General features: G+C 44.1%; 1 protein-coding gene and 1 long non-coding RNA gene across 19 annotated transcripts in view; one reads left to right on the forward strand and one right to left on the reverse strand.

The window, feature by feature from the left end:
- The window catches only part of LOC127005258 (KICSTOR complex protein SZT2-like), a 102,191-nt gene extending 98,424 nt beyond the window's left edge, over window positions 1–3,767 (forward strand). For 17 of the 18 annotated variants that reach the window (XM_050874039.1, XM_050874042.1, XM_050874043.1 and 14 more), the window contains one exon: window positions 223–3,767. In XM_050874039.1, the coding sequence (XP_050729996.1) occupies window positions 223–351 (129 nt within the window). In that variant the 3' untranslated portion in view covers window positions 352–3,767. The remainder of the gene's footprint in view (window positions 1–222) is intronic. The other variant, XR_007758408.1, reaches the window with a different exon arrangement.
- A 6,890-nt stretch (window positions 3,768–10,657) lies between these two features.
- LOC127005308 (uncharacterized) lies at window positions 10,658–16,333 on the reverse strand. The gene is made up of 4 exons (XR_007758423.1): window positions 15,353–16,333; window positions 14,970–15,144; window positions 11,833–12,625; window positions 10,658–10,904 (listed from the first exon to the last, which is right to left on the reverse strand). It is a non-coding gene; the product is annotated as an uncharacterized LOC127005308 (long non-coding RNA).
- Window positions 16,334–16,783: the final 450 nt, after the last annotated feature.

A 16,783-nucleotide genomic window follows, 5' to 3' on the forward strand; every position in this document is an offset into this window, starting at 1 on the left:
ATCTAACCGGGAAAATTCATGAAAATATATGTCAACAAGAGGCGATTTGTAAAGAAACTGGGAAAGGATGTGAGTTTTTCAAATTATATTTCTTTTTTAGCTTTTTGTAGCTGAATTTGTTTTTCTTTACTCATTAACTTTTGATTGACTTGTCTTGTAGTTTAAGATGCTTTCTGTACTCTAACCTTTGCTGGAGTGTTGATGCCTTCCTTCCCATGGCAGGAGTTGTGCTGCGTCAACAAGCAGCTGAAGGGGGAAGGTACCAGCCCAGGCTCTGACCACCGGGTCCAGACGCTCATCCAAGACTTTGTCAACGCCTGCTGTTTTCACTTGTGGAGTGGCCTGCTCTAGCACAAGTCTGGGTTTGGTGGTGTCCTGTGTTCATATCTTACCATGTTCCATACCTAAATAATGTTACATTTCAGAGGTATTATCTTAACATAGTGAAGTTCATCAAAATGAGATGAACCCTTACAGCCTTACCTTGTGATGTGGTATGCTAACTTTTTATGATTCCGTATACACAACCTTTCAGGCATTGGGTCTCGGGTCCTAAATAATGCTGCTAAGAGTATTAGTATGTGATTCAGAAGCTACTTAATTCTGTTGAGAATTTATTCAGTATCTTACAAATTCCCTAATTCAGAATTGAACTTGTACATTAACTAGTCATTGAAGGAAAGTGATCACATAGCACACAGCAATAGGAACGTATTCTTGTGACTGCTCAGTACACAACTGTGTGCATAGTCAGGACAGCTGTTGTATTCTCAGTGTAGCCAGTGATGGCAGGGGGTGCACCAGGACCTCAACCCAGCCCCAGCATCTGGGGCCCTGATGGGGACAACCTTAGGGGGCAGCCAGGAAGGGGGAGGGGGAGGTTCCTCTGTGCCTGAGGGATGCTCTTAACACTACACAAGAAACTGTTGACTCAGGCTGTTGGAACCTTCTCCTTTGCCCAGTTTTCTTGGCTCAGACTTTCACCTGTGATACATAATATTTGTTCATGTCAGTTTTGTAGAGAAAATATTTAGGATTTTTTTTTTTTTTTTTTTTTTTTTTTCCCAAGGCAAACTTGATCAGGAACTAATTGAGATTCTGTGTATTAGATTCTCAGTCAGTGCTGTTAGCTTTATTTTCAAGTCATATTTTTTTCTGTTTGGAGAATTCAACTAGATAGTCATAATTCTATATTATCAAGAATATATTTGTTCATTTGAGGGTTCTGTGGGAAGTTTGCAAGACCAATGTGTTCGTGTTTGCAAATGTTGGGTTAAAATCACCACTTTGTGATGTTCTGGGTTGGGATTTCATTGACAAAGATTAAACTTAACCCAGGCATAAAACAAGTGGTGTTAGGGTATGTTCACCAGCTTATATAAACCGTAACAATTACTATTATACCAAGAAAAGAATGGGAAATTGAGCCAAATCATAAAAAGAAATATTGTCCAAGTAAAATATGGTTGTAAACCTCTTTATTGGCAATATTTAATTATTGAGTCTTAGGTTATTTCTATGTAGTGCTCTTTTTTCTGTTGTAAGTACTAATTGGAGTAGTACATTCATATTGGCAAACATAACTTATTTCTATTGAAGTGCAGGGAAGCTAGTGTGCAAGTTTGGCTTCACATGGTTAGTAGTAGAAGAGACTAAATAGATGCCAGTTTGTCAGTCTTGGAAAGTCTTGCTGGATCTGCTTCTGAGAGGGACACAGGCAGCAGGTCAGCACAGAAAAGTTGTTGTTCATGTACAATACTCTGTTCCAGTATTCATTCAGCCAGTCACACTTTCTCACTCAGCTGACAGGAACCAGTTTGCTCATACAGTAGTTCATAAGCTTGCTTCTTCAACTGTATATTTCCCTTCCCATAGACAAGACATGCTGGTGCTAATCTCTAGGTAAAAACTAAGTTATGTCACTATTGTAAAAATGTTTCCACTGCTCTAGAATTACAGGATATGAAATTATATAGATGAGTGGGTCTTGGTTAATATTTGCATCATTCTAGGGGTTATATATGCATTAGAATAATTAATAAGATAGTTTTCTGTATATATTTTTGCTTATCAAAAGGAGATCGTAGCAGTAAGGAGAGGCAGAGATGACTGGAAATGAATCTCTCTCCATAAGTTTGCTTGGTGATTACAAGTTGACATAGATCTAGCCTACGTGGAAGAAGTGTCAAGGGCTGAAAAACAAAATGCAATGGAGAGAAATAACTACAATGTGCCAAAAAGCTATTAAGTCAACCTCTGAGATCAACCTGGATGTCAAGAGTGTGAGGAGTGAAGGAGAGAGAGTGAAGGAAGAAGAATGAAGGTGAGACAGTGAGGGAAGAAGACTAAAGGAAGGAGACAGCAAAGGAAGACTAGAGGAAGAGGACTGAAGGAGAGACAATGAAGGAATAAAACTGAGGGAAGAAGAATGAATGAGAGACAAAAGGAAGAAAACTGAAGGAGAGACAATGAGGGAAGAAAACTCAAGGAAGAAGACTGAAGGAAGGAGACTGAAGGAGAGACAGTGAGGGAAGAAAACTCAAGGAAGAAGACTGAAGGAGAGACAGTCAGGGAAGAAAACTCAAGGAAGAAGACTGAAGGAGAGACAGTCAGGGAAGAAAACTCAAGGAAGAAGACTGAAGGAGAGACAATGAGGGAAGAAAACTCAAGGAAGAAGACTGAAGGAAGGAGACTGAAGGAGAGACAGTCAGGGAAGAAAACTCAAGGAAGAAGACTGAAGGAGAGACAGTAAGGGAAGAAAACTCAAGGAAGAAGACTGAAGGAGAGACAATGAGGGAAGAAGACTGAAGGAAGGAGACAGTGAAGGAAGACTAGAGGAAGAGAGCGAACAAGACCAAACCAACCCCTCAGCCATGCCTCACCACACCACGCCACAGTGCAGGAGGGCATAGAAAATGTCAGGTGTGGCATCGTATTTACTTTCAAACCCCTTATACTTACAGGAGACTCACTTAAACCCCTTTCTTATATATTATGATTGTAAGATATGCATTATGACAACTATATAGGGCCGCATGGGGCTCATTAGTTCCCATTACACAGATTTATTCATTATTGTGCCATTTTTCCAGTGACACGGATGCAGTTCATATGATGCAGAAGTCTAACTGATGCCTAAGTAACTATTTCTCCTATGCCGAGCTGCAAAAATTGTGATGTTACATTTATACCTACACTTAAGTTTGTTTTTACTATTATATAATATTCCCAATTATTATTCTCTATTATTCAAGTTTCTATATATCTCTTAGCCCACAATCACTGTATAAACCTAAAGAAAAAGAAAGGTTTGGTCGGCATATAAGGATGTTTACTATATTTTTGACAATAAAGTCGCCTATAAAATTGTGTAAGAGTAATGACCTTAATGTGTGTGTGTGTGTGTCTCTCTCTTTTTTTCATCCCTGTGCTGTCCAAATCCCTTTCCTTTCCCTTCCCTTCCCATCCCTTTCTATCACTCCCCTTCCCTTCCCATCTCTTCCCTTCCCTTTCCTTCTCTTCCCTTCCCATCCCTTCCTTTTCCTTCCCTTCCCTTCCCTTCCCTTCTCCTTCCCTTGGTCATGTCTTTCACCTGCCACCAAGCCTCAACAGGTCAGCTCATCTTGGGGGTCAGAGGTCAAGCTGTACCTAGCCAGCTTGACCCTACATGAAAACTACACACATCAACTTTGACCTCTAATACATTATAAGCTTGAGGTCAATACGTGGATATGTAGAGGTCATAATAAATTACTTTTTGAACATAATATTGGTTTTCACTTTATAACCCCTGTAGTAGTAGTTTTTATCGCCGTTTTGCGAAGTGAGGAAATGGAGGGAATTGAGAGAGGTGGAGAGTTGGAGTGAGAGGATGCTGCCCTTCACTTCTTTACATAAAAGAGAGAGAGAGAGACTGGAAAGAAATATTAAATGGATTTCTCAGCAACTTCATTTTTTCTTCCTCCTCCTCCTCCTCCTCCTAATCTTCCTCCACCTCCTCCTCTTCTCTCTCCTGATCATCTTACAATCAAGCCTCCTTATCTCCTCTTCCTCCTCCTCCTCCTTCTTCTCCTCCTCCTCTTGCTTTTCCTTATCCTTACCCTATTGTTCCTGATCATAGTATTACTCCCACCTCCTCCTCCTCCTCCTCCTCCTTAAAGTAGGGCATTGTGGCCTACTTTTCATGGGTGAGTGGGTGGGCAGTCTCTCTCTCTCTCTCTCTCTCTCTCTCTCTCTCTCTCTCTCTCTCTCTCTCTCTCTCTCTCTCTCTCTCTCTCTCTCTCTCTCTCTCTCTCTCTCTCTCTCTCTCTCTCTCTCTCTCTCTCTCTCTCCACCTCTTTTTCTTCAAGTGCTTGCCACACCCTCCTCATCCACATCCGCTTCCACCTCCCCTCTCCACCTGTGTGTGTGTGTTTGTGTGTGTGTGTGTGTGTGTGCATGTGTGTATGTGTGTGTGTGTAACATAACCTAACTTAACCTAAATGTATGTGTTTGTGTGTGTGTGTGTGTATGTGTGTTTGTGTGTGTACGTAATATGGCAACGTGATTAACTCAATTTATTAAAGCTAAGATAGACACCCAAGTGTTTGTAACAGTGGACACGATCGAGTTTGACGTCATTGATTGTGGCGCCCGACATATTACTCTATCTGGCAATTGATTGAAATTTTGTTTTGGATTCATTAACAACTAGACCCATAGAAGTGCACAAGTCTTCAAGCTGGTGGAGGGCTAAAGTAAGCGTCCGTGGAGCATTACACTGAAGAAGTATATCTTCAGCATATATAAAAACTTGTGTGCCCTGAGGAAAGGGGTACTGTGCAATTTTGTCCATGAGAATATTAAAGAGCAAAGGACTAAGGACCCCTCCCTGTGGAGTGCCCAATTCAAAACTCCCTTCAGCAGAGCATGGAACCACACCTCAGCCTTCCTATCATGCAAATAGTCTTTGAGCCACCCCAGTAATTTCCCTTTAATGCCCTTTAAAATAAGTTGTTCCAATATAACCTCTTTATTGGCTCTGTCAAAGTCACCTTTGAGGTCAATGAAAGCACGACAAACAGCACCTGCAGAACTTAAGCACTGAATAAAGCAGTCACCAGTCCCTTCATAAAGCCATACAGATTTTGTGACATGGTATCTCCCACTTATACAGTTAAGGAAATAGGTCTAAAGTTACCATCACCCTTAGGGATGGAAATGATCGCAGCAGTTTTCCAGGCAGATGGTAGCTAGGCTTTGTGAGTTGTAAGACATAAGAACATAAGAACATAGGGAAACTGCAAGAGACCGGGTGGCCTACACAGGGCAGCTCCAGAATCCCCCCCACTACTCACAGTGGGTGAGGTGTAGTTACAGGGGTTACAGGTAGAGGCTTGATCCTCGCTATACCGGCGGTACCCAGGCACGCATCCAGCACCCCGTCACCTTACTGCACCCACACCTCACTGCCACCTGTCGTCCTCGTCCATGTAGCTATCCAGTCTACTCTTAAAACAAGCTATCGTCCCTGCACTAACTATGTGATTGCTGAGTCTATTCCATTCCCCCACCACCCTATTACTAAACCTAGACATAAGGCAAGAATTATGAGATACAGAGAAATGATGAACTGTGAGGTAAAGACAGAACATACAGAGATAAGAGACAGAACTAGACATAAGGCAACAATTATGAGACAGAAATGATGAACTGTGAGGTAGACAGAACACAGAGATAAGAGAGACAGAACTAGACATAAGGCAAGAATTATGAGCTACAGAGAAATGATGAACTGTGAGGTAAAGACAGAACACACAGAGATAAGAGAGACAGAACTAGACATAAGGCAACAATTATGAGATAGAGAAATGATGAACTGTGAGGTAAAGACAGAACACAGAGATAAGAGAGACAGAACTAGACATAAGGCAACAATTATGAGATAGAGAAATGATGAACTGTGAGGTAAAGACAGAACACAGAGATAAGAGAGACAGAACTAGACATAAGGAAAGAATTATGAGATAGAGAGAAATGATGAACTGTGAGGTAAAGACAGAACACATAGAGATAAGAGAGACAGAACTAGACATAAGGCAACAATTATGAGATAGAGAAATGATGAACTGTGAGGTAAAGACAGAACACACAGAGATAAGAGAGACAGAACTAGACATAAGGAAAGAATTATGAGATAGAGAGAAATGATGAACTGTGAGGTAAAGACAGAACACACAGAGATAAGAGAGACAGAACTAGACATAAGGAAAGAATTATGAGATAGAGAAATGATGAACTGGAGGTAAAGACAGAACACACAGAGATAAGAGAGACAGAACTAGACATAATTAAGGAAAGAATTATGAGATAGAGAAATGATGAACTGTGAGGTAAAGACAGAACACACAGAGATAAGAGAGACAGAACTAGACATAAGGCAACAATTATGAGATAGAGAAATGATGAACTGTGAGGTAAAGACAGAACACACAGAGATAAGAGAGACAGAACTAGACATAAGGCAACAATTATGAGATAGAGAAATGATGAACTGTGAGGTAAAGACAGAACACACAGAGATAAGAGAGACAGAACTAGACATAAGGAAAGAATTATGAGATAGAGAGAAATGATGAACTGTGAGGTAAAGACAGAACACATAGAGATAAGAGAGACAGAACTAGACATAAGGCAACAATTATGAGATAGAGAAATGATGAACTGTGAGGTAAAGACAGAACACACAGAGATAAGAGAGACAGATCTAGACATATATGAGGAAAGAATTATGAGATAGAGAGAAATGATGAACTGTGAGGTAAAGACAGAACACACAGAGATAAGAGAGACAGAACTAGACATAAGGAAAGAATTATGGAGAGAGAATGATGAACTGGAGGTAAAGACAGAACACACAGAGATAAGGAAAATTAGAGAGAGAATGATGCTGGAGATTAAGACAGAACACAGAGATAAGAGAGAAAATTAAGGAGAAAGAATTTATATTAAAGAATTAATTAACTGTGAGGCAAAGACAGAACACACAGAAAAGAGACAGAACTAGACACAAGGCTATCTCGACCGGTAGGTGCTTTATCGCAATTTCGAGACCAGAAATGGCTTTGCCGTGACGTACTCTCCCAGGAAAGTCCCCATTTGCAAGGAAATAGCCCCAATAATGTAGATAGGTTACCAGATTTTGCTCGAAAACCCACACATACGTTACGCCTCCTGCTGTATGGCAACCTTGAACAGGGATTTTATGTACCGGCCAAAAAAGTTATAAATCGAGTTCTAATGAGTGTTCTCTAAGGGCAGTATTGCAAGAGACTTTCGCTCCTCACATTACCTATTCATAAAGGTCAAAGAGGGGGTCATTTGGGTTCTCATGAGTGTTTCTACAGGTTCATGGTACAGAGGAAGGGTCACACTACCACCAGGGTCAAAGAACTACCCCTGGAAATGCCCTCAACTCCTATGAAAGCCTTGTCAAATAGGTGTTTCTTCAGGTTCATGGTACAGAGGAATGGTCACACTACCACCAGGGTCATAGAACTACCCCTGGAAATGCCCTCAACTCCTATGAAAGCCTTGTCAAATAGGTGTTTCTTCAGGTTCATGGTACAGAGGAAGGGTCACACTACCACCAGGGTCATAGAACTACTCCTGGAAATGCCCTCAACTCCTATGAAAGCCTTGTCAAATAGGAGTTTCTTCAGGTTCATGGTACAGAGGAAGGGTCACACTACCACCAGGGTCATAGAACTACTCCTGGAAATGCCCTCAACTCCTATGAAAGCCTTGTCAAATAGGTGTTTCTTCAGGTTCATGGTACAGAGGAAGGGTCACACTACCACCAGGGTCATAGAACTACCCCTGGAAATGCCCTCAACTCCTATGAAAGCCTTGTCAAATAGGTGTTTCTTCAGGTTCATGGTACAGAGGAAGGGTCACACTACCACCAGGGTCATAGTACTACTCCTGGAAATGCCCTCAACTCCTATGAAAGCCTTGTCAAATAGGTGTTTCTTCAGGTTCATGGTACAGAGGAAGGGTCACACTACCACCAGGGTCATAGAACTACCCCTGGAAATGCCCTCAACTCCTATGAAAGCCTTGTCAAATAGGTGTTTCTTCAGGTTCATGGTACAGAGGAAGGGTCACACTACCACCAGGGTCATAGTACTACTCCTGGAAATGCCCTCAACTCCTATGAAAGCCTTGCCAAATAGGTGTTTCTTCAGGTTCATGGTACAGAGGAAGGGTCACACTACCACCAGGGTCATAGAACTACTCCTGGAAATGCCCTCAACTCCTATGACAGCCTTGTCAAATAGGTGTTTCTTCAGGTTCATGGTACAGAGGAAGGGTCACACTACCACCAGGGTCATAGAACTACTCCTGGAAATGCCCTCAACTCCTATGAAAGCCTTGTCAAATAGGTGTTTCTTCAGGTTCATGGTACAGAGGAAGGGTCACACTACCACCAGGGTCATAGAACTACTCCTGGAAATGCCCTCAACTCCTATGAAAGCCTTGTCAAATAGGTGTTTCTTCAGGTTCATGGTACAGAGGAAGGGTCACACTACCACCAGGGTCATAGAACTACTCCTGGAAATGCCCTCAACTCCTATGAAAGCCTTGTCAAATAGGCGTTTCTTCAGGTTCATGGTACAGAGGAGGGGTCACACTACCACCAGGGTCATAGAACTACTACTGGAAATGCCCTCAACTCCTATGAAAGCCTTGTCAAATAGGTGTTTCTTCAGGTTCAAGGTACAGAGGAGGGGTCACACTACCACCAGGGTCATAAAACTACTCCTGGAAATGCCCTCAACTCCTATGAAAGCCTTGTCAAATAGGTGTTTCTTCAGGTTCATGGTACAGAGGAGGGGTTACACTACCACCATGGTCATAGAACTACTCCTGGAAATGCCCTCAACTCCTACGAAAGCCTGGTCAAATAGGTGTTTCTTCAGGTTCATGGTACAGAGGAGGGGTTACACTACCACCAGGGTCATAGAACTACTCCTGGAAATATCCACAACTCTGACGAAAGCCTTATCAAAGAGATATTCTAAGTGTATACATTCATAAGTATATACATACACCATCTTGCATTGGCTCATGCTGCCCTCCCGGAGCTCATCTTTAATCCTAGAATCTAGAGTCCGGGTTGATAGGTGGTCTTCTGGACAGCATGTGGGTAGTTTTAAGCCACTCAGCGGCGGCTGAAAAATCCCAGCTTGGTGGCACCGGGCGGGGATTGAACTCGCGTTGTCCCGAATGTGGAGCCATCATGCTATCCACTCAGCCACCGCCTCCCCCACTGCTCCGTCCATGGTAGTGTTGCCCACCCGGGTCACCTCAGCTCGGATAGGACAAGGCTTCTTCACCATGGATGGGCTTGTCAATCTGGTGGAGAGAGAGAGAGAGGGAGGTTAGGGTAGCTTAGGGTAGGGTAAGGTAGGTTAGGTAAGGAGGAGAGGCTAGATTTGGCAGGGAGGGAGAGATATGCCAGGGACACAGGCAGGGAGAGAGTGATTTGGCAGGGACAGAGGCAGGGAGAGAGTGATTTGGCAGGGACAGAGGCAGGGAGAGGGAAATATTTGGCAGAGACATGTAAAGAGAGCAGGGGAGGTCTCAGTGCTGGGAGTTTTAGTAGAGGACCTGGAAACAGTGCTCAGAAGGGAAAGACTCCAATGGTTTGAACATGTAAAGAGAGCAGGGGAGGACACAGTGCTGGGAGTTTTAGTAGAGGACCTGGAAACAGTGCTCAGAAGGGAAAGACTCCAATGGTTTGGACATGTAAAGAGAGCAGGGGAGGACAAAGTGCTGGGAGTTTTAGTAGAGGACCTGGAAACAGTGCTCAGAAGGGAAAGACTCCAATGGTTTGGACATGTAAAGAGAGCAGGGGAGGACAAAGTGCTGGGAGTTTTAGTAGAGGACCTGGAAACAGTGCTCAGAAGGGAAAGACTTTGATGGTTTGGACATGTAAAGAGAGCAGGGGAGGACACAGTGCTGGGAGTGTTGGAGAGATTGGAGGTAGAAGGAAGGAGACCAGTTGGTAGACCTAGGAAAACGTGGAGAAGGTATGTACAGGAAGACTTGGCAGTGATGGGACTGGATGAACATTGGGCAGAAGACAGAGTAGAATGGAGGTAGAAGGAAGGAGACCAGTTGGTAGACCTAGGAAAACATGGAGAAGGTGTGTACAGGAAGACTTGGGATTGATAGGACCGTATGAGCATTGGGCGGAAGACAGAGTAGAATGGAGGTAGAAGGAAGGAGACCAGTTGGTAGACCTAGGAAAACGTGGAGAAGGTGTACAGGAAGACTTGGGATTGATGGGATTGGGTGAGCATTGGGTGGAAGACAGAGTAGAATGGAGGTAGAAGGAAGGAGACCAGTTGGTAGACCTAGGAAAACATGGAGAAGGTGTACAGGAAGACTTGGGATTGATAGGACCGTATGAGCATTGGGCGGAAGACAGTAGAATGGAGGAGAGCCATAAAGCGTCCAACCGCTAAGGAAGATTGAATTAAATGGACCTTAACCTAAATAATGATGATAATGACATTGTACTTACCAGGGATTCAGTGGTCATAGTAGTAGTAGTAGTAGTAGTAGCAGCTGTCATGGCAGTACTATATAAGGGATTCAATAGTACACATAGTAGCAGTAAAGAGGATTTAATAGTACACATATCAGTATAGAGGACAGTAATAGTAGTAGTAGTAGTCTCAGCGATCTCCTTGAGTCCGTCGTCAATGTAGATGCCGTTCCCCACCTCCACCACCTTAGTAACATTGATGTGGCCGAGGTCAACAACATCGGCCGAGCACATCTCACAGAACTCCTTGTCCGAGGCGAGCTTGACCCGGCCGCCAACCTTCCGCCAGCTCGATCTCCGCCGACGCTCCCTGGGAAAGGTCAGGTCAGGTTAGGTTAGGTCACGAGAGGTCATGGTGGGGTCAAACGAGGGTGGGTTATGTTTTAGGAGGCAAGTAAAGAAATGGAAAAATCACTGGGCTATTTTTTTATATATATTTTTTTTTGTGTGTGTGTGTGTGTGTGTGTGTGTGTGTGTGTGTGTGTGTGTGTGTGTGTGTGTAGTGGAAGGCAGGGTACAGGGTTCCTCTTCTTACTAAAACCTTGATTAAAAGAAAATAAATAAATATATATAAATCCTGGGAGCTATTTTATTCTTATGTTATGTAAATGGTATGTCAATTAGTGTTTCCTATCCACTACTTTTATATGCAGATGACACAGTATATATATTAGCTGTAACACACAAGGATGCCACATGTAATAACCTTACTATTGAGCCAATCTGTGGGTTCATTTTCTTCAACAATGACACCTAGTCTTTCCATATGGTCTAATTCCTTCTTAAGTTTATCCCTCAGAGCAACAGGTATTTCTCTAGGAGGGTGAGCCACAGGGACAGCACTTGGACCAAACTGTAATTCAACTGTTGGAAAGTTGGAAAGTTTTGTTTAGTGGGTGCAACATCTGTGGTCATATGCCGGAGAGAGACAGAAGGGGAAGGAAGAAAAGTTTTGTTTAGCGGGTGCAACATCTGTGGTCATATGCCGGAGAGAGACAGAAGAGGAAAGGATTATAGGAGAAGGGAACAGACCCCAGGAGACGGGACACAACCCCCGATTAATACCTGGTACCCATTCACTGCTGGGTGGACAGGGGCGTAGGGTATCGGAAAAGCCGCCCAAATTTTTCCACTCTGCCCGGGAATTGAACCTGGGCTCTCTCAGCCAAGTAATTTACCTGTACCATCCAGCAGGCATCCCAGTCCCTCAAATACATCAAAGAATTCCTCCAACATACCATTTGCACCATGAATTGTAGGCAATGTCCAGCGCATACCTGTGGTCGACGCATGTGTAGGCATTGGCACCCTTCAGCTGCATGGGCGGAACCTTAGACATCTGTGGGAGAGAGAGAAAGAGAGAGATTGACAAATAATATAGAGGGAGAGGAAGATAACAGTGAGATACAGGGATTTTAACATGATAATGAGGTTAACCCGTTAGCAGTGACGGGCCAAATTTGTGGCTTTACCGTGTAGCAGCGACAGGCCAAATTTGTGCCATGATATAAACCCCCAAAAATAGATGATACATAATCTGATCGCAAATGTTTTGATATATATGAAATGGTTTGTGTGAGGGGCAATTTTTTCTCATTTTTCTCGCTTGGAGGGACCATTAAGAAACATGATCCCCGCTGCTACTGGGTTAATATCTGCATTTTTATGAGCGTTTTTTTCAAGTTCATTGCACAGAGGAAGGGTCAGACTACCACCAGGGTCATTAAACTACCCCTGGAAATGCCCAAAACGCCTATGAAAGCCTCGCCAAGTATTTTTTTCTACAACAAAGGAGACAGCTCAAGGGCACACACAAAAAAGGAAACTATATTGTCAATTATTGTCTATAGTGTCAATTCCTGTGCAGATGACAAAAACCTGGATCTTCAAGTCCCTCCCTGTCTTAGCCTGTGGAGGGAGTCTCAACGCCCTGCCCCTGCTGTGGGTGGTGTGGGGGGGGTGTGGGGGTCTGGTGCAGGGCCCACAGCTCCACCGTCAGGCTCAGGGGGGAGTCTCCAGGTCCGACGGGTGCTGGGGGAGGGGGAAGACACCATATCAGAACACTTCTTACCCTGAGAGCATGTCAAGATATGTAACACAGCAGCATTCAGTAGTTATGTACCATTAAAACCTCTTGAACCCAGCCAGTAAAACCTCTCTTGAACCCAGCCATTAAAACCTCTTGTAAACCCAGCTATTAAAACCTCTTGTAAACCCAGCTATTAAAACCTCTCTTGAACCCAGCTATTAAAACCTCTTGTAAACCCAGCCATTAAAACCTCTCTTGAACCCAGCTATTAAAACATCTTGTAAACCCAGCTATTAAAACCTCTCTTGAACCCAGCTATTAAAACATCTTGTAAACCCAGCTATTAAAACCTCTCTTGAACCCAGCTATTAAAACATCTTGTAAACCCAGCAATTAAAACCTCTATTGAATCCAGCTATTAAAACCTCTCTTGAACCCAGCTATTAAAACCTCTCTTGAACCCAGCTATTAAAACCTCTCTTGAACCCAGCTATTAAAACCTCTCTTGAACCCAGCTATTAAAACCTCTCTTGAACCCAGCTATTAAAACCTCTCTTGAACCCAGCTATTAAAACCTCTCTTGAACCCAGCTATTAAAACCTCTTGAACCCAGCTATTAAAATCTCTTGAACCCAGCTATTAAAACCTCTCTTGAACCCAGCTATTAAAACCTCTCTTGAACCCAGCTATTAAAACCTCTTGTAAACCCAGCCATTAAAACCTATTGAACCCAGCTATTAAAACCTCTTGTAAACCCAGCCATTAAAACCTATTGAACCCAGCTATTAAAACCTCTTGTAAACCCAGCCATTAAAACCTATTGAACCCAGCTATTAAAACCTCTTGAACCCAGCTATTAAAACCTCTTGTAAACCCAGCTATTAAAACCTCTCTTGAACCCAGCTATTAAAACCTCTTGTAAACCCAGCTATTAAAACCTCTCTTGAACCCAGCTATTAAAACCTCTCTTGAACCCAGCTATTAAAACCTCTCTTGAACCCAGCTATTAAAACCTCTCTTGAACCCAGCTATTAAAACCTCTCTTGAACCCAGCTATTAAAACCTCTTGTAAACCCAGCTATTAAAACCTCTTGTAAACCCAGCTATTAAAACCTCTCTTGAACCCAGCTATTAAAACCTCTTGTAAACCCAGATATTAAAACCTCTCTTGAACCCAGCTATTAAAACCTCTTGTAAACCCAGATATTAAAACCTCTCTTGAACCCAGCTATTAAAACCTCTTGTAAACCCAGCTATTAAAACCTCTTGTAAACCCAGCTATTAAAACCTCTCTTGAACCCAGCTATTAAAACATCTTGTAAACCCAGCTATTAAAACCTCTCTTGAACCCAGCTATTAAAACTTCTTGTAAACCCAGCTATTAAAACATCTTGTAAACCCAGCCATTAAAACCTCTTGTAAACCCAGCCATTAAAACATCTTGTAAATCCAGCCATTACAACCTCTCTTGTAAACCCAGCTATTAAAACCTCTCTTGAACCCAGCCATTAAAACCTCTCTTGAACCCAGCTATTAAAACCTCTTGTAAACCCAGCCATTAAAACCTCTTGTAAACCCAGCCATTAAAACCTCTTGTAAACCCAGCCATTAAAACCTCTTGTAAACCCAGCTATTAAAACCTCTCTTGAACCCAGCTATTACAACCTCTTGTGAACCCAGCCATTAAAACTTCTTGTAAACCCAGCCATTAAAACCTCTTGTAAACCCAGCCATTAAAACCTCTCTTGAACCCAGCTATTAAAATCTCTCTTGAACCCAGCTATTAAAACCTCTTGTAAACCCAGCAATTAAAACCTCTTGTAAACCCAGCCATTAAAACCTCTTGTGAACCCAGCCATTAAAACTTCTTGTAAACCCAGCCATTAAAATCTCTCTTGAACCCAGCTATTAAAACCTCTTGTAAACCCAGCCATTAAAACCTCTTGTAAACCAGCCATTAAAACCTCTTGTAAACCCAGCCATTAAAACCTCTTGTAAACCCAGCCATTACAACCTCTCTTGAACCCAGCTATTAAAACATCTTGTAAACCCAGCCATTAAAACATCTTGTAAACCCAGCCATTAAAACATCTTGTAAACCCAGCTATTAAAACCTCTCTTGTAAACCCAGCCATTAAAACCTCTCTTGAACCCAGATATTAAAACCTCTTGTAAACCCAGCTATTAAAACCTCTCTTGAACCCAGCTATTAAAACATCTTGTAAACCCAGCTATTAAAACCTCTCTTGAACCCAGCTATTAAAACTTCTTGTAAGCCCAGCCATTAAAACCTCTCTTGAACCCAGCTATTAAAACCTCTTGTAAACCCAGCCATTAAAACCTTACCTTATCGCTTGTGTGAGTCCTCCCCTGCATAGGAACAGCCGCGTCATCCAGGGATAGACCAGGGAATCAACCACTCATATCCACGGTAGACCAGGAAATTGACCACTCCTCCAGGGGCCGGTAGACCAGGAAATCAACCACTCAGCAGATGACCGGTGTTGTGTAGCTCTCCAGTCTGAAATTGAGGGAGTTCGTAACCTAACCGATCATGGATATTAATCAGTGTTTCTACTCAAAGACAAACTGTGTGCGATGAACATTCAGCGACTCGGAAATGGAAATAATCACTGGATATTTACGACACAATAACAAAAATATCTGAGATCACACCTGAACCATCGGATACCTGTGACATTATCCATGAAGGCAATTAGGGCACTCACTCACGAGGACGTCTCAGAATAAGTGCGCCGAGGACTATTATCGAGGCTAACATGGCTGTGGTCCGGGGCGTGGAGCCTCCTCAACGGTGATGAGGTGTTCTGTGGTTGAAGCTCGGCCCTGGAGGTTTCTTGTAGACCCGGGTGGATGTGGTAATGCCCGGGTGGAGCAGCAACGGCCGTAGAGGGTCGGGATGTACACTGTAGAGTCTTCCATGGCAAACGTTGCCTGTTCTTTACTAACTAGAGAGAGAGAGAAAGACACAGAGAGAGATTGAGAGATAGAGAGACAGACAGAGAGAGACAGAGACAGAGAGAGAGATTGAGAGAGAGAGAGAGACAGAGACAGAGCAACACACACACACAGACGTACGCACAGTGCAGTGAGGGAGAATTAAGCAACACACACACACACAGACGTACACAGTGCTGGGAGGGAGGAAGGACAGGCAGCATGGCGGTACATTGTTTATTACGGAACGAAATTCGCGTTACAGCTGCAAGGTGCTCTCAACCACAATGCCTTACAAAACCAGCAGTAGTTACCTCCTCCTGCTGCAGCGACCTCCCCAAGACGGAGGGCCCCCAGACCCCGCCCAACGAGGATGCGCCTCCCTGGCCACCTGGTCAAAGCCTGGTCAACCAGTCAGCCAGAGAGGTGCGCCCCCGCCGACAGGGCCCAGAAGCCTTCCGCATCGGGCGGGTCACCACAGCCGCCTCTTCTTGCTGCTCAGGAACACAACAGGCTAAAAGGCAACAGTTACACACACGGACATATAAAAAAAAGAAATCCTAACCGACATCTCAGAGGGAGACGCCCAAAGGCGGCAGACTCAAACGCAGAACGGAAAACACCCGTTCTGTGAAAGAGCCAACCGTTGTACCCCTAACACCCTAGGCCCCACCAGCCTCCTCCTGTGAGGAAAACTGGTCCTCAGTAACTCGGAAGGAGCTACCCTGGCGGCAAAGCTGTAACACAGACTGGCCCGCATAACAACTCCGCCTAAACTAACACCTTGCCAGACCTCCCTACGGGAGAATCTGACATCTATCTGCGCGTCTTTCAAGCGTTGCTCGACTCCCTAACCGCCCGACCACCCGTCCGCCCGCCTGTTCCCACGTACGCCGCCCGTCCGCCCATCCGCCCCCGCCCCAACCCGCCCGCAAGCGTGCGAGCAGAGGTACGACGAGCGTCAGTGCGGCGGAACGTAGCGCACGGGTTCCGTGCGTTCAGACGTGTAGCCGCACGGCTCAGCGTAGACGCTGCTGCCTGCCTACCTGACCAAGGGTGGGTGCCCGCCCGACAACCTGACCGCAAGGTTTGCCTACCTATCTGATGGCCCGACTGACAGCCTGACCACCAGATAGCTTGCCTGTCACCTGCTAGCCTGACTGCCAGGTGGCACACCCGCCCGTCGGCCTGATGGACAGACG

The sequence above is a fragment of the Eriocheir sinensis genome, chromosome 29 (assembly GCF_024679095.1).
Source record: "Eriocheir sinensis breed Jianghai 21 chromosome 29, ASM2467909v1, whole genome shotgun sequence".
Lineage (NCBI taxonomy): Eukaryota > Metazoa > Arthropoda > Malacostraca > Decapoda > Varunidae > Eriocheir > Eriocheir sinensis.